The sequence below is a fragment of the Labrus bergylta genome, chromosome 21 (assembly GCF_963930695.1).
Source record: "Labrus bergylta chromosome 21, fLabBer1.1, whole genome shotgun sequence".
NCBI lineage: Eukaryota > Metazoa > Chordata > Actinopteri > Labriformes > Labridae > Labrus > Labrus bergylta.
In genome coordinates this window covers 8,817,372-8,839,680 of record NC_089215.1, presented here as the reverse complement: position 1 = coordinate 8,839,680, position 22,309 = coordinate 8,817,372, and the positions used below count along the sequence as shown (strand labels likewise).

Here is a 22,309-nt window from a genome sequence, read left to right as displayed (position 1 = left end):
GTTTATTTTATGCTCCTGAGGGTATGGCCTATGTTTCTGTACAGTATTTCAGTTTTGCTCAAAAGAGACATAGGAACACGTTTTTTCTAGGTTTGGTTCAAAGTAAACCATGCTTTGAATAAATGTAAGAATACAAATAAAGTTAAATGCACTTGTAAATGGTTTAACAAGTTTATATAATGGTCAAGTATCATCACTGAGATGACATCCAATGTCTAATTTTACCATGATGGATCCGTGGCTCTTGTATTGCCACCAAACATAAGATCAGCTGTTACATTTTAGGATTCTGAATACTGAACCCCAAATGCGAGAGTATGGCCTATAGTATATGAGTATAGATAAATGACTAGTTGATTAGTTGGCATTCATGGCAATTCAGTGTATGAATGTGTGAGAAATGTGAACGTTGATGAGAAGTGTAAAGCAGCCAGATAAACCACAGTTGAACCCATTTTCCATTTTTTAACTCACCCATACCAAGAGGCCTACATATTGAGCATCAAGTTGATGTGTATCAGAGCATATACACATGCTCCTGCTTTGCTTTTGGCATCCTTTCTGGAAGGAGAGAACCTGCCTTAGTGGCTTTTCATAACTCTTGGACTCTGGCAGGCACCTAAGAAGGGGGGAGGGAATCTGGATAGACTGTTCTGCTCCCCTCTGCTCTCCTCTCAGGTCGATAGCAGCCAGCAGGTAAGCCTCTGTCTCCGTCTGCAGCGTGGCAGACACTTATTAGTGGTAATGTACTCCCATCATCCATCTCCAGGAGGGCTTCCGCCATTGATCTCAACACCACAGCTTGTCACTTGCTGCTCTTCTCACAGGGAAAGCACTGGTTGCTGCCAGCACAGGCTTTATATGATCCAGCTAAATGTTCTGTCAATAGACTTGTGGCTATAAAGCCGGTAGAACTGTGAGGTGACTTGCACAGCAGTGCAAGGTGTTTTCCCCACTGTAGTCTTCAATGATTATATTCAGCCCAGACAAACAGAAGGAGGCAGGTGTATGAAGGTTGAACCCAGCTCAAGTTTAGCTTGAGAACATGATAATGTAATCTGTCAACATGCTGCAGTGGTCAGTCAATTAGAGTCAAGCAAATGTTCCTGGTGGATAATTTAAATGTCATTGTGTTATCCATTCTCTCAAACTTGTGTTTCAAAATATGAAAAATGTCCTGCTGTGAAATCTCACAGGTTTTGCATTATATGTTAATTTCCATTGTTTGTTTTCTGATAAGCTTCAGGGACTTCTTAATTTTTTATTTTTTTTATTGCTACCTTAGGGGCAGGACCCCACCAATTTGTACTCCATTGACTGTCAGTTCAAATCAATTACCCCTCACAGCTGATATGTTGGGGCTATTGGTGTAGCCAATGGATATCCGACAGATGACTAGTACTCGACAAAGAGTTATTTCTTGGAGTTTTAGAACTGTTAAATGAGTTTGTATTTGAGATAGCTGCAGTAAGCGATTATTCAAGTTATGATAAAGAAAAAACAAGACCAGACATGCTGTCAAAGTATCAGGATTTCAAACTTCTGTACCTCCACAGGGAAGCGTATTATTATGGTGCTACAAACAAGGTTCTGCTGTTTGTTGATATTTAAGGAGGAAAAAGGTGTTTTCAATATGTTATATGGAGGTAGAACAGTATTAAATGTCTTTGTTATTGCAAGGAAATTGGATGAATCACAGAAGTTTTCTTTGCTGTCAACAAATAAAGACAGGATCAATCATGAACACCTAGGGAAGGTTACATAATTGTGTCCCCCTGGACTTCTTGTTGGATATTCTTGATATTCAGAACAGTCCTGTTTTGGTGAACATTGCAATCTTAGTTCCGCAGTGAAAGTGTATAGGAACTGGACAGTTTCCTTCTTGTTGCCAATAACAAATTAAACCATTTGGTTTAGTCTGCATGAGTTATTTACACAATTTGTATGCCAAATTTAATTGGACTAGTTCAAAGAACCTTGACTAAATGTTTAATGTTTTTTGGGCACTTGGTTGACCTGGTTCAGTGGTTCAACCAGTGGAGAATTAAATTAGGGTGTCTCCCTAAAGACCTCATCAGATGCCACTGAAATGAGGCCATCTGTTGGTAGTGTGTTAGTGAAGTGGCATCACTACAAACAGTCAATCTCATGTATATTAGATCTATTGTCTCTTCAATAACAGTTGTGCTTTAGAGAGTTTATCATGGTTGTACTTTACGACAATGCTAAGCTGTTTTCACACATGCAATCCTGAACATTTCTTGAAAATGTCAGGAGCTCTTACCTTGACATTTTCCTGAGTTGCTTGTTCACACTTGTCTCTCACAGTATGACGTTTTCCCCATCATTCAAGGAGGGAGAACATACAAGGGGGCTGGTAGGAAAAAGTTTGGGTGAAAAGTAAAGCTGCTTGCATTCACATATGCAGTTCTCCCAGAAAAATCCAGGAAAGTTTAGGAATTTTCTGAATGTGTGAAAGCACAATTAGTTTAGCTGTATGTCCCAAAATGGCAATTAAAGTGGGTAAATTTGTTTTGTTCAGATAAGCCGCCTCAAAACAAGATGTTGCCACACAAACAATTTATTTTACTCACTGTCAATTAGTGGAAAAGGTAAACAAACCTTTAACAGAAATAGAAAACTGTATTTTTGATTAGTAGAAATTGTAATTACAATTGATTAAACAGTTTTGGTAAATGCCAACATTTGGATGATTGATTCAACAAAGAGTGAAATTGTCCGTTTTTTTCCAAAGGAATGGGATCAAATTTAGCTGTGCTTGTTACGCCCATAGACTTGTGAATGTTAATGGATGAAGTCTGAGTGACGTCACCCATCTGTTATGGCAGGGGGCTCCGGAGTATGGCATCGCCATGATGGAAATCCTGTCTCTACTACAGGCTTAGAGCCAAAGCTGAGTTTTACTCAATAAAGTAAACTTAATCACCCATACATCACACTCACCTGTATATCATGTCAGCTACGTGCCTAACTATGAATAACGTTTTCATAATCAAAACAGAGCCACTTGAAATCACCCCCCATACAGAGTGTGCCAGACCTATTTTGTTTTTTTTGTACCAGGCTGTAAACATGTTTCGTTATGCTGTAAAAATAGCTTTTTTGCCAGTCATGTGTATGTGACTTCTGGTGTTCCCAGAGGTGTAGTGCAAGGTTTACGCAGGTATACCCACCAACTTAATATGCAAGAGGAGTCTTTTGTCACTGTTAGTAACAGAGGGTGTTTATTTCGCCCGGACGGGACACTTTAAGAGAAGAAAAATTAAGAGTATGCCCACTTCTTCAGGCACCACTACACTACTGGGTGTTCCTGGAGCTAGCCTCAAGTGGACGCTCCACAAACTGCAGGATTTTGCAACTCGGTATTGGCTTCATTTTTCAAGACCTGGGCCGTATCCGAATTGCCAAGTACATACTCAATCTTTCAGTAGGCAGTAGGCAGTAGGCAGTACGTACTATCTGTGCTGTATACTGTTAGTACCTACTATTCAGTATGCACGCACAGTAGGCAGATATTTGTTCCTACTTCTGATTCATTCAGTATGGAAGTGACGTCATTTACGTTTCTCGAACCGGCCGCATTCACCCGTTTTTTTTTTGTTTTTTTGTTTAGCTTTATTCAAGAAGAGTAATGCGCATATACAGTCAGGTAAACAAAACAATATCACAATGTAAATCAAGTAAAAGGCAGATTGAATAACTAAATAACATACAGTAGAAAAGTACAAATGAAAGACAATAAGATACAGAATATAAAATAAACCAATAAAGACGCATTTAAATAGTTAAATCATTATTTAAATAGAGGGGGGAAAGGTTTTATAATGATGCAGATATTTGTTATATTGTCTGTTGTTAATTTAAAGTAGTGATTTCAGACGGGACTTTAATTCTAGATTAAAAATGTATTAAATGAATCCTCGCTCGTTTGTTTTGATTTGGAGGCGGACGTGACGTGACGATTTACGTGTAATTTCGCACAGCATTGTGGGTGGTAAAACACAATTCATTTCCTGAAATCACGCATCCGATCCGTACTGCTTGAAACCCGGAAGTTAGTATCCATACTGAAACGTTCAGTATACTGAGGTGGAGCCAAAAAATGCATACTGAATGACCACGAAAGTTCAGTATACTGAAACTCCATACTGAATAGTACGTACTGCATACTGAACTGTGACAATTCAGAAAGGGCCCTGCAGTCCCAACTCCCACAGCCTCTCCTCCTGAAGCCAGCACTGGGCTTTTAAGCACCAAGGCCAGGTGCGCCTCGTTGTGCAATCAGTAGCTTCACCTGGGGGGGGAGAAGGGACAAACAGCACAGGGAACGACATACAGCTGGAACAGTGCTGTTTATCCGTCCATTTTAGTATGATATTTTAGTGCTAAAAAAGCAACATCTGAACATCTGATGGTTAATACAAAAACTATGATGGTCACTATTTTTAAGTTGAAAAATCTAGTCTCAACGGCATATGGACTAGTTGTTTATCCTAAAGGCTGTTTTAGCTGTAAGTCTCATCCCCATTCCACATGGCTTCGTGCTTCTAACCCAGTTTTAGATGTTGTACTTCAGTGAAACAGAGTCAAACTTAAAGGCAGCATCTCTTCTAATTCAAAACCAGGCAATATTCATGAGGTATCCTTTTTTCACACCCCTAAATAATGTGGAATTCATAACTCTTGCTATAACTCAATTCTGGCCCTACTGAATTCAATCTGTTCTGTGAGTTTGTTTTCAATAAGAACTTGTCAAGTATGTTTTGTTTTTAAAAGGCTCCTCGTGCTCTTATGCAACATGTTTTACCGACCTAATAAACAACCAGACCACAACACAAAATTACATTTTTACCGGGATTGCATCCTTTTTCTACAGCCATTATAACACACTATGCCGTCAAACTTAATAGGGAATCATACATGATAGAAAATGAGCAAAATTCTGTTTTAATGGAATAGGAAATACACAGACACATTTCATGTCATAGTTTGAGTTTATTTGATTTCTGGCATTGAGTATCCCGTTGTTCAACACAACAGTTTAATTACATCTTAAATCTTTTATTCACACAATACTGTTGTATAGCCTATAAAAAATAAATAAGCCTTTTGTTTTCTTTTTTCAAAATGATAAACATTTATGGAACATTCATTAGATATTGAAAGACTCAATAAAACACAATACTCTTCCTGTCGATAAAGTGTCACATATTTTACCATTCCTAAAAGTTTGACCATAGATGAATGTAACACTATGGAACCCCATAAGGCTCAGGTGAGAAAAAAACCAAACTCAAATGCTTTTATTTTTTCCAACATGTGCCTTATGAGGCTACGTATTGCATGAATATTTCAGGTTATGTTAATACAATGCTGTGGTACAATATATTATTACAGCTGCTCCTACTCACAGGGATTATTACTGACTGTTTATGAACGAGACTCTCTGAATACCACATGACAAACTTTACATTCGGTTACACGTACCACTCAGATTAGACAGAAAACATCAGGAACAAACTGAGCAAATTTACATCAGAGGTCAAACATTTAACATTTATAGAATATTACAAGTGGCAGGAAATAGTTTGCATCTTGTTATTTTAAGGCATATTTGTCACTTATGTGTACCCCAATATTTTAATATATCTTTATAAACACTTTTTCATTTGTACATATAAAAATACAGCTAGTATGGAAGATTAAACATGCATGTGTTCAGCTTAAAGACTTCTCTTGATATGGATTTTGAAATGATTAATAACATGGTTCAGACTGACTGATGATCATAAGTTATACATCAAAGGTCACCATGGACACAATACAACACATATCATCAGATATTTATCGCTAAAGATCACTGCTCTGATTTGCTGTCGACCAACACAGATTTGAACCACAATGCACACTAAAAAAAAGTCACAGTGAATATTAAAAATAGCAACCAATGCGACCATATATAAGCTTCATGCATCTGATAAACTGATTTGGCTAATTGCACATATACCCTCACTGCACTTGCTTTAATATGATTATTGCACAAAGTGTACGATACATCCATACAGTACCCTTATTCTACCTCTAAGTGCAAGTAAAAAGCACTTATATACACAAGAACACAGTGGTATGCCTCGGTCACCACTAGTAACTTACTTCAAAATTGCACTGTTCATTACATGTTTTTTTTTTACTATTGCTATTATTTTATAGAACACAAACATACAGTACTACTTGTGTATGTCTAATGTGCCCCTCTGCACACACTATATAGCCACATTAACATGTATCCATTCTACTCTTTACAGAAATATCATAAAGTGCCTACACAGACAGATTTCATATACAGACAACCTCTTTGGCAACCTTACAATGTCAGTAGATGCAAAATAAACAAAACAAAAAAACACTTTTGCATGTTGAAATAGATGTTAAAATATGCATGATCCAGTGTGTTGTTAGCATGGCACACACACACACACACACACACACACACACACACACACACACACACACACACACACACACACACACACAGTGGATAGGTTTGCAGGATAACATTTACACGGTGTCATGATTGTTGTGAGTCACATTAATACACTTAAGCTCATATCGTTTTAAAGGTTTCTGTTACTAATCTACACGTGTAAGTTCTACATGAACATCACTCAGTTGATTCACACTCTGATTAAAAGGAGTTACTCCTCACATCAGTGCTACAAAGCAGGCATGGCTTCAGTTTCCTAAAGGCAGCAGACCAGTTAATCTCAGTCTACTGGGTCAAGTAGAGTCACTGTTGGACCCCAAATCATTCTGGTGTCTACACACATCCAAAATAAATGTTGAGTTTTCTAGTGTTCATTCACAGTTTTTGATATTTACATATGAACGTTTAAGGCTTTGCATTTAGTCATTTAATAAACACTACTGCACACACAACAGAGACACACAAAGCAATCTCGACCACTGAGTCTAAAGAGTGTGAAGTGGAGCAGCTGAGCGCTTTCTCTCTCAGTATGGCTTACTTCCCTGATTTTTTAGGCTGGCTAGCTCCCTGGCCGCTATCAGCCGGTTTGCTAGCAACAGCAGCAGCAGCAGCACAGCTTCTATTGCACAGATCCCTGATTTCCAGCAGGCCCTCGTTCAGGGCTTTGACGAAAACAGCAGAGCTGGTCTCCGTGTTTTCCCAGAAACTGGACACACAGAACAGAATGTGGTCCGACTGCGGGTTGTAACAGGCGCCGTAGCCGTTGGGTACAACCGGGCCGTAGCAGCAGAACATTTCAACTGTGGTGGGGACCTGGAAACAAGAGGACACAGTCTTGGTTAGACCAATTTATCGTGAAGACAGTAAGATGTTCAGTATTTGAGAGAGATTAATCAGCTATGATTTGCAACCAGCAATTTGAATCATCTTCTAGTGTTCTTTAAATTTGTACTGTGTCTTCACCCATACACAAACTCGTGAAAATGTCCAAACATGTCCAAACATTTTCAGGGTGAACTGAATGTGTGAAGGTAAACAGAAAAAAATGTCACCCCAACTTTATCGGAGAACATTTCCTGCCAGCCGCCTACTAAAATTTACACGAGGTTGCTTTGTAATCTGTTGCTAAATCTGCGATTTCCTTGTCGTCCTTTTTACATCACATCCTTCACATATCCCTTATACAATCAGCTTCCAATCCACTGATCACAATGCTGTCAATTTATACTGCAGTGAGCATATTTATCTTCACACTTTATTTATCTAGACACCTTAAACGTTGCACTTTGTAATAAGTGGGGTTCAAGTGCTTTCAGGAAAGTCAAAGCTAATAAAGGGATGCTCTCAGTATATAAATGCTGAGGGCAGATGATGAGTCAGGCAGGGTTTCTAATTAAAAATCAAAGACAGGAAGCACTGGGCCCTCTGTGAGGATCCCAAACACAAGCATAAACAAAATATTTTTTAATTAGCCCCGTGATTTTGTGTTGCACTTTTGCTGTTATCGGTCCCTGTTTGAAAGACCGCAGTAGAGTTCAGTGAACCTTTTTGAGAGGCTTCTCCTTACACCTGGTGAACTGGGGTTTCTTACTGCTGCACAGCTTTCTGCTAACTTCAATTCAACCCAGATGATGCCGGACTTTATTTTAATCTTGAAGTACAAAACAACCACCTGTTTTAAATTAATACAGTTCGATGATATGTGTGTTTTGGTTTATGTGAAAACATATTTCTGGAGAGTGGATAGTTTTTGGGGTCAGAGTGTACTCTGAAGAGAAGCTGTATGATCTCAACATTCACGTAAAGGAAAGCACTAGTTCTACAAGAGCAGAAAAACTTTTAAAAAAATATTGGGGTTGTCAGCATTAACTAGTTAATCGCATTTAATTAAAGTAAGCCTCTGCAGTGCCTCCCTTGATGGAAAATAAAGACACTGCTGGATCTTTCAACGTCCCATTTCACTTTTAAAAAAAACTCTTTAGTGTCGTAACCTTCAATCTACCATGAGGACCTCACTTCATGAAAATAAAGCACGGTTGAATTCAAACAGCAAGTTGCTAAAGCTTAAGATTCAAAATAAAAGCCTAACAATTTTTATTTTGAAATGCAAAATAATGGAATTTCTAACACGTGGTTAAAATGTGATCACAATTACATTTTAAAATATTAATCGTTTGACAAACTTAAAAACAATATTTCTTAACTAAACAAGGCTCTAATAAGAATGTAGTGTGTAATTATTTCTGTCACAGATCAAAATAAATTGTGTAAAAGCAGCACAAATATCAGATTAAGCCTGAGTATTTTCTTTTAGTATCGCCATGCTGAGCCAGTACCAACGCAGAATCAGCGGTTATGAGCTGTATGTTCTGGACTCCCTGTCCATTGTGAATAATTAACCTTAGAGTAACTATCAACAGGAACATTTAAGAAAGGTTTCCAATGTTACCTGACTGGTAGAGAGGATGAAGTGGTTACTGGACACATATGTCTCATCACAGAAAATCTCTGGTTTTTCCAACTTGAGCTCCTTTGAGATCCTCAGAAGTCCAAGGAGATGATTGTCTATTGCCATTCCTGTAATAGCCTTTAAGATAAGAATATGTTGGTTAGAGATAAGAAATTGTCTCCGATTACAGCCTCTGTGTAAGCATGACCAGCTCTGTGCTTTTCTGTGCAATAGTTTTTCACCATGTCCCTGATATTATAGAGATGTATCACATTTTAGAATGAAGAAATACATCACCCTCTGTGATTGTTCATTAAAGGGATTTTGGACAATAACTTCTAATTTACTTTTTTTTTTTTTTTTTGCTTAAACTATTTAATTTTTTCCATTTAAATGATCAAAATTGGAATCTTCTGCAACAAATATAATTTCATGGTGGCTGATCTACGCTCTGTAAGGATGATGTGAAAACCTTGTGCAACAAATGTACTTTGTTCCTTGATACCGCTCTCATATCGAAAGTTTTAAAGGCAGGCTGAGTAGTATTTTCCTGATATATGCTGCTCACTTAACATTTCACACCTTGTTTGTTTATTGTGTACACAAACTGAAGTGTAACCTCCACATGTTGTGGTTAATGGTGGGAGTTGAGATTAAGTGCCTGACTATTTCTTGGCTATAGACGCTGTGAGTATTGGGTGTCTCCATTGGATGCCTGAAAACGTTACTGGGAGGGCAAGACTCCCACCGAGTCACTGGTCAAGCCAAAACATCCTGAAAAAAGCTGGTTGCGAGGCTTTTATGTTTTCCCCTGTTGGATTGAGCCTACCTTCTTCCTCCTGCTGTCAGTCTTCGATGAGCCAAGCGAAATGTCTCAGATTGGAGCTTTATATTAACCAGGCACTTTATGTCTCTAGTGAGTAAGTGTTTTGCAGATTTTTGGGTGAAACAACGTTTAAACACCATGCAAAGTAGTTCATTATAAACATTTAAATACTTACTGCAATTGTATAACTTGTCTGGGCGTTGATTGCATCCCTTAGTCGCTTACTTTTTTCTGAATCCTGTTGGAGAAGTGAAGAAACATTTTGTTGGATCATTTTTCATCACGCGCTTAAAGAGTTCAGCACAGCCAATAAATCCACTTTCCTAAGACATGGTAAATCTGCAGGGAGATCATCTGCTTGTATGGGAGCACCAGGTTCGGTGGCTCCTCACACCTGTTCCATTTACTCTGGCTGATGTGGGAGTTACTCAGTAATTGTGGTCAAAGTGAGAAAAATGACTCACCGTGTAAGTGACCCTCTCATCTGTCATGGACTTAACAAAAGCCAGGGCCTCGGGGGTGGCTGAGCGAATGTTATCAACCCGACCCTCTTGGAAACGCCGAATGGACGCGCTCTCATAAGTGGACACGAGCCTCCCAGTGCATCTATGAAAGACATAATCACAGCAATATCAGCACATTTGAAAGCGCATACTGTATGAATGACCAGCCATGACGATTTAGACCATTAATGAATTCTTTACTTGAAAAATGCAAGCTGCAAGGCGACTTGTATGAACGCATCTGGACTCATCTTCTGCTTCTTGATGAATTCTTTCCCGTAAGCCTTGAACTTGAAAACATCCATGTCGAGATTATCCACCAGCCTGAAGGAGAAAGTGCTAAAGTTACGAGACTTGACGTCCAAAGTAAGCCAGAATTGTTACTTGATATGCTTGTATGGATGGTCATACTTCTGAAGTCTGTCTCCAGAGGATGTTAGCAGTCCATGGATGTGTGCGTTACATTTCCAGAGCAGCTTTCTTGGACGAAGAAGCTCTCTGGCGGTGGACGCCTTTGCTGTCTTGGTGGGACTCCCTGTTCTGTTCAGGGCAACAACAACATGTTGGTGTCAGCAGCAATCATTGAGACAACAGTAATTAGTAGACTAGCCGTCAAAACCGCATTAACAAGTGTTATCTTGAGACGCTTTCCAAAAAGCAGGTAAAAGACCTTACTCAATGTTGTTTAATATTACAAAATAGCAGGTAAAAAGACAATACTCATTGTTCAGGGACTAAGACCAAGTCAAAACTAAGGCCAAGGCAGGGTAAGACGAAAAACAAGATGAGTTAAAATTAGAATTAGAATTAAAACTAAGAGCAAAGACCCTTTGGGAAAACAACTTAAAAATCGCAAATGAACACTCCTTTTCAATTTCTTAAAAGTTTTACCAAGTTGTTGCTATAACACTTAACAATCATCTTGAGGTTGATCAAAACTTCCACAGATAAATGTGTTATTTGTCTTTTGAGTTTGTAAGACCCTATTGCATGGACTGGCTTATTGAGGAGCTTGTGAAACTGCAATGAAATGATGAAACAATGAACATGCAGTGTTGTGATATTACAACAATTTGTTTTTAATGAGGCCCAGACAAAATGGAATAAACATTTGATTGAGTCCAAAGAGAGAGAGAGAGTCTCAGTGAGCTGACTTACATGTATTTCATCACGTATTCAGAGCACTGCACCAGAACTATTCCTTCAAATGGGGAATGATCACACACAACTCCACAAAACCCGTCCATTCCTACAACAAACTGCGAGAAGTGGGATTAGCCAGCGGAACCAAACTCAACAGTCAAGAAAGAGAGAGGATTCTTGAAGGTTGTCCTATACCTGCATTGACTTGTCATACCAGCGGTTGGCCCCGTTCTTCTCACGCCCGCCGCCGTGCAGCATCATCAGAGCCCTGTTGGTGTCCCTCGGCTGGAGACCACAGGGCTCATCCAGACACACCACGCACACACAGCTCTCCATCAGGGCCAGAGAGTCCCTGTTGGTTTGATCTGGACATGGGTGAGATATGTATCAGTTTGTTTCTAAACTTCTTGATACAAAACTTCACAAAGTTATAAAAAAAAAAAAAATGTATGTGAATGTTAAAGCTGAGACCTTTTGTGAGAACATCTCTGGCTTGAGCCCATTCTGTTCTTCCATCAGAAGTCAGGACACCAAGAGGAGGGAGTCTCTCTTCAGCGTTTTCTGCCATTTTCATGATTTTCTCCAGTTGGGAAAAGATCTCTGTCTCATTGAGCTGCTTGTTGCTTGGGGCAACATCCAGCACAAAAAACTACGGAGGAAAAATAGAAGACAGAATGATACACTTGTCAATTATCCCATCTCATATGTAAAATACTTAGAAAGAGGTCCTTGCTTCCTTATATTGTCCGTATGTCTGCACTTATAGTTACTATTTAAACAGTAGTTAGGGACTAAATAAGTCTATTCCTATCTAAAATATGGCTCATCCTGATCAGAACACTGATCTCTAGGAAGCAAAGAGGCAGATTCAATCAGCAGTAATGAAGTTAACAGCCTTTATCTCCATAGGGACAGACACTCATGAGCCCCAGAGTGATAGTTCGCAGAACCATTTGCAGGTGAGAGCTCCTGCTTTTCCATTTCTGTGGTCATTTAAAGGCACAATCCGTGAACTAAATGTAATCCAAATAGCCTCAGACTGCAGACCTGCAGATGTTGTTGCCTTTTTGGGAATATCTCTAGAGGCTTATCAATCAGGACTTGAAGACTTCTTGAAGGTTACGTTACACGTACAATAAATGATCACAGACAGGATGGTTTGGGACAGGGGACTGGAAACATAACTCAACAATATATAACTACACAGCCATAAAACTGCTTTTAAAAAAATCAATAGTCCATCTGGTAAAATGGACAAAGTGTATGAGAACCTTTGATCGGTGGTTGATTTATTTCGAACATGTACTTTTTTTTTTAACCTTTTACCCAAAACTTCAATTTGCCAGCCATACTGTCAGATTTGGTTCATAAGGATAAAAAGCAGAGGAGAGGCATTTTATTTACACCAGTGCTTCTGAATCTGTGGGGTAAGACCCTAAAGGGGCGTTTCTAAATGAAATGGGGGTCCCCGGGAGGCTGGGCAGCGGCGTGGCAGAATGGGTCGCCTGGGCCCGATTTGAGATCTGACGGGCCACTCCAGGTGCCAAGCCAAAACTGAAACTATGACTGACTATTCGCCTTGTCAGGGGCTTGTTGAAACAGGCTGCCAGGTGCTTTCTTTACATTTCATTGTGGTAAATTTCCTTTTGTTAGAACTTTAAATTGTTACTTTGACCACAAATCTTTTGAGCGCCCAAAAAAATAAGCATGAACGATTTAAATGTTACCACTCTGTTGTCCTACTTGAAGTTAAAGATGTTTAAGTTAATTTTAATTCAGCTTTTTAGTTACCATTCTGTTCGGGTAGGGGCGCAAAACTTTCTCCTCCTCCAATGAGGGGGCATGACAGAAAAAGTTTGAGAACATTTCCAGATGGGGGTAGAGGAACTCTGACTGTAACTGAGGACAACTTCCTGTATATGCTCCACATTGATGCACATCATTAAATGATCATCAAAATCTGAAACTGTAAAAAGTCACACATGAATAGGGATTAGGATTAGGATTGAGGAGCACAATGCTATCTGACGTAAAAAAGGCTCAGTCATTTTCAAACTGGAAGTATAAAAGGCAGCAGTGCATGGCGAGGCTTTCTTATCCATTCAGGAATGTCATTTATAAATATAATCGAATGATTACCCATTTATGAGACTGGTGATGTTCAGCCTGCCCAATACAAAGGTTGAAGATGTTATGGAATACATAGTTTGGTTTATGTAAACCCATTGTCCTGTACTTTTCCAATGAGGAACATTTTTTATAATTCACTTTGCTCCCTTTTATTTTCAAACTGACTGCATCAGTTTGTTTTTGAGTAACTGCTTATTGATTTAATGTAGGCAGACTCATCCTCCTGAGGTCCTTTGAGAGAAGTTTGTAATTAAGCATTTTTATGAAAGTTAAATGCTTAAATGTTCCTCCTGGCTGTTACTGGAAAACAAGCCATGTATTGAACACTGCTGAGGTTTATTAAGTGGAGGATTTTTTTTTGTACATTCAAAAAAGTGGTACTATATATAATGGTACATTTAGTGGTGAATCCACTACATCCTGGTTGTAAGACAATGAGAAGACAAAGGCACACAACCCCCCTATTTGACAAACAACTCTCACTTGTCAGCAAATGTTTGTCAATGTTTTTTAAAGGGTGTGTTACTAATAAAACATCCTTTCACCCACTTGATATTTTTCTGAAATGATCAGGACTCTGTCTATTGCTAGAAGTGTGAGGAAGTGTGAAAAGTGTCCTCACAGTCCTGTGTCCTGACCTGATTCTTGCATGCCACAATGATGTGCTCTGGCGTTGAGGAGGCTGCGTTCATGTGGACCTTCAGCGTGTCTGTCTTCAGACCCGGGTAGCGGTACGAGGTGAAGAGGCGGTAGTACTGCTCCATGCACAGCGGGGTCCCGGCAAGCTGGCCTCGAGCAAAATCCACCGGTAGGGCACGCCTTGGAGACATTGTTACACATTTCAAATTACCTCTGAGGATTCTCACTTTCTCGCTTTCTATTTAACTTATTTATGATCCAACTTACGCATCAATGAGAGCCTTATAGTCCAACACTCCTTGGATGAGACGAGCAGCAAATCTTAAAAGAGTATCAAGTACACAACAAAAAGCAGGTAATTATGATTAGATATACTCTCAGCTCTCTAACTGTAATCACATTATAGTTAATTACTGGGATACAGTGGGCGAGCGGTGTGTGTTTATCTGTGTTAGTGAGAGAGACAGAGAGAGCCGGTCTGAGTGGGCGGTGAGGGCATACAGGGAAAACACAGAGGCCTGTCAGCTCTCATGCTGTGTGTCATTTGTCTCCATGTTATTACGTCCAAAGCCAGATCAATACAGAGGAGGCGGCCGCGGAGCACCACACCCCTAAATGCGGCCTGACTAGCAGTCTCTGCGGAGAGCTTGGTCCTGTCACTCCCAATCTAATAAGTGTCCGTGTCAGTAGATAACCAGCTCCCTTGCTGCAGTGCTCTGGAAATATTCAATTAGTGCGGCACGAGCTGACAAAAGCTAATGTTGAGTTAGAGGGTTTGGAGGGACCGGTGAAATGTCTGGAGGAGCTCACAGACTCATTTAATAACAGGCCGAGATTTGACCAAGAGATGATGCCTGTGATTTTGTCCATGTCTGTTAGTCCGATCTTAATCAGAAGACTGCTGAGAATATGAACATTAAGCATGTAAGTGACTACAGAAGTGAGTGATATACTGCACACTTTGTTTTCGTAGCAATGAAAGCCTCGGCTCCCATTCTACTTCAATTGCCGTTGAAAACGTTGACCCTCAGATAATCTTAGGCAATCTCCAAACATCAATCTCTGATGTTTAGTGCACACTAGGTATTGTTGTGTGATATGACGTTTTGTCATGTTAGTTTCAGCTGCAGAGGAACACTATTAGGGAACAAACAGGCATGAACTATTCAATTTCTTTGACTGACACAATCCTTTCATTATTTTAATAATATTCTACATCGCAATTTGTGGGGTTATACATTTTTAAGAGTTGCATCTTCTTTGTCTTATGTAACTAAAATTTCAGTTTGATTGGGTTTTGGACTGTAGGTTGGACGAAACAAGCAGCGAGCCAACTTTGAGTGAATCAAAGCAAAACCCTAATATATCATATTTTCTGCTATAAAGCTTGTTTGCGGACTACTGCAGATACTCCCATATTATAATTAATTTTCTTCGGTGATTATAGCTAAGAATTAATTTTCGATTGCCATTTTTGATGACCTCTACAGGAAGCAGTAGTTTAGAAAGTGAAACTTTTTTTTTTTTACAAATGGAACAGTAGGAACCAAAAGCCCCCTACATACCTGAGAGCATCTTTGTGATCTCTAAACGTCTGCTGAGGAAACACCATGACGGGACTGGAGTTAACAGGTAGAGCCAACCTGTTGTTTAGGTACATGTCCTCAAGCCAGTACTCATACACCTAAACAAAAAGAGAGAGACTTTTTGACAAATGTTGCTTCATTAAGCTATCTGGACTCAGAGTTATTACACTCAGAGAGGAGACCTGTGTGCAGTGGTGTAAAAAACCATTACAGTGTGTCACTGCCACATGAAAGCAGAGAGAGTGGGAGCGTGATAGATTTCACTGAGCTGGATGAGTAGTGGACTGAGCGATCAGCCAGATGCAGGAGGAGGAGATTGAAGGGGGAAAAAAAGCACAAGCAAGAGGCGCCAATAAATCCTCATTGCCAGGAGTTTACCTCTTTTCAACTCTGGGTTTACAATTTTCTTTTCATTTATTAACTAAAATGAAGCAGATGCAGCATTTACTATCTACTGTAATTATTACAAAAAACTGATGCTGTGTAAATCTGTATGAGGTATAAAATGTTTAATCAGGAGGAATGATAAGAACAAGAATAATTGCTGAACATTAATTGCATAGCAATTACTTTAAATTACAATTTTCTAATAAAAAAACACTTTGTACTTTTATGGGCTAATAAAATAAGAATAAAAATCTTATTGATACACGGGTGGAGTGTGGGGAGTGATAGGATTGTTCTTGTCCTTTTTCCCCATTTTACAGTTCATACACCTGCAGAAAAGTGCCGCTGTGTTTGTTTATACTGAAGGTCTGAGATTTTACCCAGTTGTTCGTCTTGTCGCTTCTCTCCAGAAGCTTCTTCTGCAGAATCTCTCCGACTCCTCCAGGAGCACCAAACTTCTCCACGATTGCCTTCGTCTTCTTAAACTGCTCGTCCTTCACCAGGTGCTGGACGCACTTCAGGTACGTGTCAAGGGTTTGTTTCAGCGGCGGCACGGGCACCTTTGGGAGCACCTGATGTCATAATAAATAACATGCCGGTCATAATGAGTGATGAAGAACAGCTGCAAGCCTTTCCCATGATTCACGGAGGGTTCATTAGTTAAAGGGGCAATTCCCTCACATCTTTCTTTATGATTTTATTATTAGAACCTGATTTAATAATTCATCCTCAATGCTTCGAGTGTTTCCAAGTCCCGCTGTCTTGTGGGATTTCAAAACACACTTTTTTAAAGACAGAAAATGCAAATTGATGACTTTTTCTTTCTGATGTGAGATCATTTGCATAAAACTGTTAGTAACCCAAGATGATCAAATTGACCAGGATATCGGAACTGTAAAATAAGTTGTATATCTGTGAATTCCTGGAAACAGGGACTTTGAAGATGTATTTTCTTTTTTCACAAGTGATAAAATGTGTCCCTTAAAAAAAAAAAAAAAACAATTACAAGTATGATACTGCATTATCCATCATGATATTATCAACAACCACACAACTGTTTATGTAATCCCTTAACAACAACAACGATTATTAAGTTCTTTTGATTTGTCAGAATTTGTAATGATATTTTTCTTGTCACTTCAGGGAAATAAATAGGCCTCCTGTCACTTTCACCCCTAGCGGTCAGTCATCGTAGGTGTAGCTGCCGCTGTCCGTGGTGCTGAAATCCAGCGTAATTTGTTTGCCAACTTCAGCACCATGGACAGCGACCCCGCTCAGCGTTAAGAAGTGAATGAACACAGAAGTGGGAAGACAGTATGATTTGTTTCCTTACTTCGCTGTCTCTGGCCGTCTTTTTCTCCATGATTGGCATCTTTGCACTCCAGTCCTTTTCAGTTAAATAAAGTGGAAACCTCCTACAGACGGTCGGAGTCCAGCCTTACCTGCAACGAGACATTTCAGGGGTAAAGAAAAAACTGTAAATAAAATTAGGCTCAGTAGCACATCGCTCTGTCCAAAAGTGAAGCGGGCTTCATTCTTCATCATTTTTGCCAAATGCAATTTGCTGCATGTCCTTGAATTCCAGCTGCGCCTCATCGCTCACCTCTGCACAGAGACGTGCATCCACAAAACCTCACTTCATCTCCATTTCTGTCTTAAGAGCTTCATTTTCATGGAATAAATAATTTTAAAACTACTTAAAAAAAAAAAGAACCGGAAATAGTAGGCTGCAATGTCAAAAACATTGTATGAATGTTCACAGTGAAAGATGCAAGTTCGTTTAATTGAAAAGAATTGAAAGGATTAAATGACTGTAAACATTTTAAGATTAGAGCCCAAAGTGGACTTTTGTGCATCTTGAATGACTTTTAAAGAAGAAAAGTCGTCCTCGCTTTTTAAGACAGGCTCTTGCAGGTGAAACAACTTGTGAATAAGTTATTGTAAATGACTAATAGGTGTAAAAAAAGTTGTCTTACCTGGTCAGAACGCCAATCAGGAGGTCAGAGAAGTGTTTTCTCGATGTTCACATTGCCTCCCACGTCCACACCGGGAAATCCCATATTAGTGTTCAGCTCGGTGCGGGCGAGTGGCTGCTCCCCCTTCCCCTTGCAGCGCCATAAGGCTGTGACTCCACATTAAAGCGCACCCAAGAAAAGATGCTGAAGGTGTTTGCGTCTACCTACCCCCCCCCCACCCCCCCCACCCCCCCAGGCAAGAAACTCCTCCCATCGAAATCTATTCGCGGAACATATTATCTAACTGCTTGCTTCAGCCCCCTGCCCACATCCGATAATAATTTAAAAAGGAGTGAGAGTCTTTTTTTTTTGTTGTAGTTGTGTCATTCATGGGTTTGGTGATGCTCGTGAGGCTCGACAGAGAGGACAGTCGTGGTTCGTTTTCGTCTCTCACATTTACTTTTTCTGAAGAGTTTTTTCACTTTAAACACCTCGGGTGCGCTCGTGCCGAAAAATACAGTTTGCAGCTGATACCATAATTTAAGGGTTGTTACACATTTATAGCTGTTAATTAATCAATTTCTTTTATTCGTATTTTGTCTAATGTGCGCTTTGTTTGACTTGTTTGTCTTGTCACTACAGCCTAAATTTAAAAAACTGTTCAACATTCATAAGCTACGTCATCTGAATAAAATGTTCATTTTGTAATGGGATTGTGTAACTTCCAGGATTGAAATATTACATCTTAATATAATACATTTCTTAAAAATGTATATAATAAAATTCGTTTGAGGCAAGAAAAAAAGAGGAAAACCAGCGCAGTCACACAGATCCAAACAGATTTATTAAAACAACAGTTGATAAATGAATACATATTTGTTCATTTTCAGGACACTTTATTTGCTACATCTTGACAATGTTTCATACGTACACACGCGTACAAACATAAATACACACACACACACACACGCACACACTCTCACACACACACACACGCACACACACACACACACACACACACACACACACACACACACACTGTTGTAGAGGTCCACGTTATGATTTGACAATTTACATTGTGCATATATCCACATATTTACAAAATCTATTTTTTAATGATACATTTAATTTCAAACAACAGAAAAATAAAATTTACAATTAACAGGCCCACTTGTTGCAAAGTTTAAAATCACCATTATAACAAAAGAAGAAGAAAATCAGGCCTTTGATGTGCAAGTAAAAAAAGTTTCCTCAGAGACTAAAAATAGAGGCTATTTTTTTGTGTAAGGGGGGGGGGGGGGGGATGTGCTGCTTAAAGTTGGTCCCATATACTATTGTTCGCGCATGAATCTATATCTTTTTACAATAGTCAGTATAACATTAAGAGTCGACAGTAGCTGATAGAGCTCTCACAAAACTCCAGTTACACGTCCATGACAAACTACACATACTTTTTGGACACAATTAAATCACAGTAAAAAAACAAACAAAAAAAACGTTTTACGTCTCACACAGTCGTGATTTTGGTGATAGGGTGTTTATATTGCACATCGGTACTTACAGAAAACTTTAAGTTACTTGACTATAATCTGCCTGTTTAAATCTCTCCAGGGGGAATGTTTCATACAAGGCGGGGAGTGGTCAGAGTCAGAGCGTGGCCGGTCTAGGTGTATTCCGGACCGGACGACTCTTCTGACAAAGACCGCTGTGCTTTGAATGGATCGAACCCGTTTTCATCTACTGACAAACAATTCCCTGCGGTACTGTAGCCCTTCTTTTTCGCCCTCCTCTCCTCCATCCTGATAGTATCGTATAGCCCCTGTGGAGCCTCCTCTAACAGGTTATCTCTCTCGGAGTAGGACGGTTTCATTTGGCACACGTTGCGCAGCAGCAGCAGAGCTGGCGCGTAAAGCACATTAACAAGACCCATCCCCAGATTGAGCTGTACAAAGCCGTGATTGTGTACGATCTGTCCGGCTACTATCGGACCCATGGCGTATGCTACAGAATAAGAGATATCTGCTAAAGCGTAAACACTTCCATACACTGAAACATGACGAACGTCGACTAAAAAGGCGAGAGTGGGTAGCAGCGCCGTGTCTACAAGCGCAATGCCGAAACAGATGCCGCACAAAGGCGCAATGAGCTGCCCAAAAGTTTTGCATGCGGGGACTGTGCAGGAGCTCGCGCCTATGATAACCATGCCCACAGCTCCGTAGAACCACTGCAAGTTTGGATGCTTTGCTGCTAATTTGACAGTTAAGTACACACCGAGGACATGCGGGAAGAAGGCCGGCAGCCACGTGAGCCCCATCTCCCACTGAGAGGAGTGCATGGTGGACTCCATCCAGTTGGCAATGGTGGGCTCCAGAAAAGCCAGGGGAATGTTGCAAACTGTGAGCGCCCCGGCCACCACAGCGATGTACGGGTCGATCATGAGTTTGTATATGGGGGTGCCGACTGGCATGTTCTCTCTAGTCCTGTTGGAGAACGGCTTGATGACTGTGAGCAGCAGGATGCCGTCCGCCAGGCAGATGATCGCGAGCACGATAAAGGGAACTTTCTTCCCCGCGAACTCGTACAGGACTCCCCCGAAAGGAGGCGCCACCAGACTCCCGAATGAGATGAACGCCAGGGCGATCCCGAGCGCTTTGCTCCTCTCCGCCTCCTCTGTGTACTTGTCAGCTATCATGGCGATCCCGGAGGTGTCCGCGAACGCCGACCCCAGACCCTGCAAACTTCTGGCGAAAAACAACGTGGCATAGTTCTCACCAATCGCAAAAATGCAGGTCGAGAAGAACATAACAGAGAGTCCAATTAAAAGTGGAATGTCATATCCAACACGGTCTATGAAAGTCCCCGAAAGCGGGTTTACTAAGAGCTGCAGGATGGCTTTGGACGCAAAAAGTACTCCTATCTGGATATCTAAATTGTTCTTGTTGCTTTTGTCTTGGCTTGTGCTGTTGACTGAAGAGTTGGGATGCATCACTACGTGGACGTGCTCTGACTGCTCACTCTCCAGCTCTGCAAGATAGTCCGGGATAATTGGCACGATTACCATGTAGAGCATATTGTCCAGCAGGAGAGCAACGCAAACAATCACTAATATGATCCGTCTCTGCTGGTGAGGATCCTTAATGGCTGTACCTAACTGTTTGGTTTTCTCACCCATCTTGGACAGTTTAACTGCGGCTGATTTGACCAGTCCAGATGATCCCCCTTCTTCATCCATGGTGTGCTTCTGTTTTGAAAAAAAAATAAAAAGTTTCACGATTAAAAAAATGGTCCTTGTGCTTGTCCTGTGTGCTGCCGCTCTCTCAGCACCTCCGATGACTCATTGGTGCGTCCTTACATTGACGTGATGCTCTCCGTCCTCACCTTGCCTGTGCGTAAAGGGAGCGGCGAAGAAGAGGAACTTGGCTGCCTAATCGGTGAAGATTTCTTTCCTCAGCTTCCTCAACTTGTCCTCGCCTGAGCCACATCCCGACACTGTTTCATGATCTCCCGAGAAGTGACGTGATGAAAGCGGAGAGTTTCTACACCGTGCAGAAAGAGGCTTCAAATCGTGAAATCTTACATTTCAAACTTTTGTTTGGAGCGATTTTTGTTACTTATTTGCAACATCTACGACGCGCAATCCCTCTCATCTGTGTGTCCATGCATCCCGTCACCTGTGGCACTTTTGCGCTCAGTTCCGAGACCACGAGTAGCTTCGTGGCCATTGGTGCACATTAACCCGCAGGTTGGGAGCTATTTTAGTCCCTTTTTTGTCTCCTCTATTCACCAAGAACTGTGACGCATCACCAGCTTGCCCCCAAGTGGATCCCTTCGCCACTTGCCTCTTTTATGTTAATTTTCCAACCATGGCAGCAATCATTTCAACCAATAAGAGCCAGAGAGCACCACAGCACGAGCCCTATACAAGAGTCTGGAAGAGAAAAAAAAGCTTTCTTATTCTTTAGATACAGTGTGTGACTGTGTTCTGTGTTGTTATTCTCCAGTGATCCTATGTACAAACTCACAGCCATTTACGCACATCCAAAGCTGAAATATCTGCATCAATACACCGTTACTAAAATTTTTTTTATCAAATATAAATCATAATATTTGGCAAAAATACTAGAAAGAGTAAGTAGGTACTTTAGCAGTGGGCATATTTCATCAGACTTCGGGCTCAGAGGATTTA

General features: G+C 40.4%; 2 protein-coding genes across 2 annotated transcripts; both read right to left on the bottom strand.

Moving 5' to 3' along the window:
• Positions 1–5,309: 5,309 nt before the first annotated feature.
• LOC109992969 (choline O-acetyltransferase) lies at positions 5,310–18,303 on the bottom strand. The gene is made up of 15 exons (XM_020645763.2): positions 18,145–18,303; positions 17,502–17,610; positions 16,549–16,740; positions 15,761–15,879; positions 14,463–14,516; positions 14,195–14,375; positions 11,898–12,075; positions 11,622–11,791; positions 11,442–11,542; positions 10,695–10,823; positions 10,485–10,607; positions 10,245–10,386; positions 9,956–10,018; positions 8,955–9,092; positions 5,310–7,318 (listed from the first exon to the last, which is right to left on the bottom strand). The coding sequence occupies exons 2-15, from the start codon at positions 17,538–17,540 to the stop codon at positions 7,040–7,042; spliced, it is 1,908 nt and encodes a 635-aa protein (XP_020501419.2). The 5' UTR covers positions 17,541–17,610; positions 18,145–18,303; the 3' UTR covers positions 5,310–7,039.
• Positions 18,304–18,948: 645 nt separating this feature from the next.
• Positions 18,949–21,939, bottom strand: slc18a3b (solute carrier family 18 member 3b). The gene has a single exon (XM_020645787.3). It carries the CDS (start codon positions 21,353–21,355, stop codon positions 19,787–19,789), a length of 1,569 nt encoding a protein of 522 aa, XP_020501443.1. The 5' UTR covers positions 21,356–21,939; the 3' UTR covers positions 18,949–19,786.
• Between the last annotated feature and the right edge of the window lie 370 nt (positions 21,940–22,309).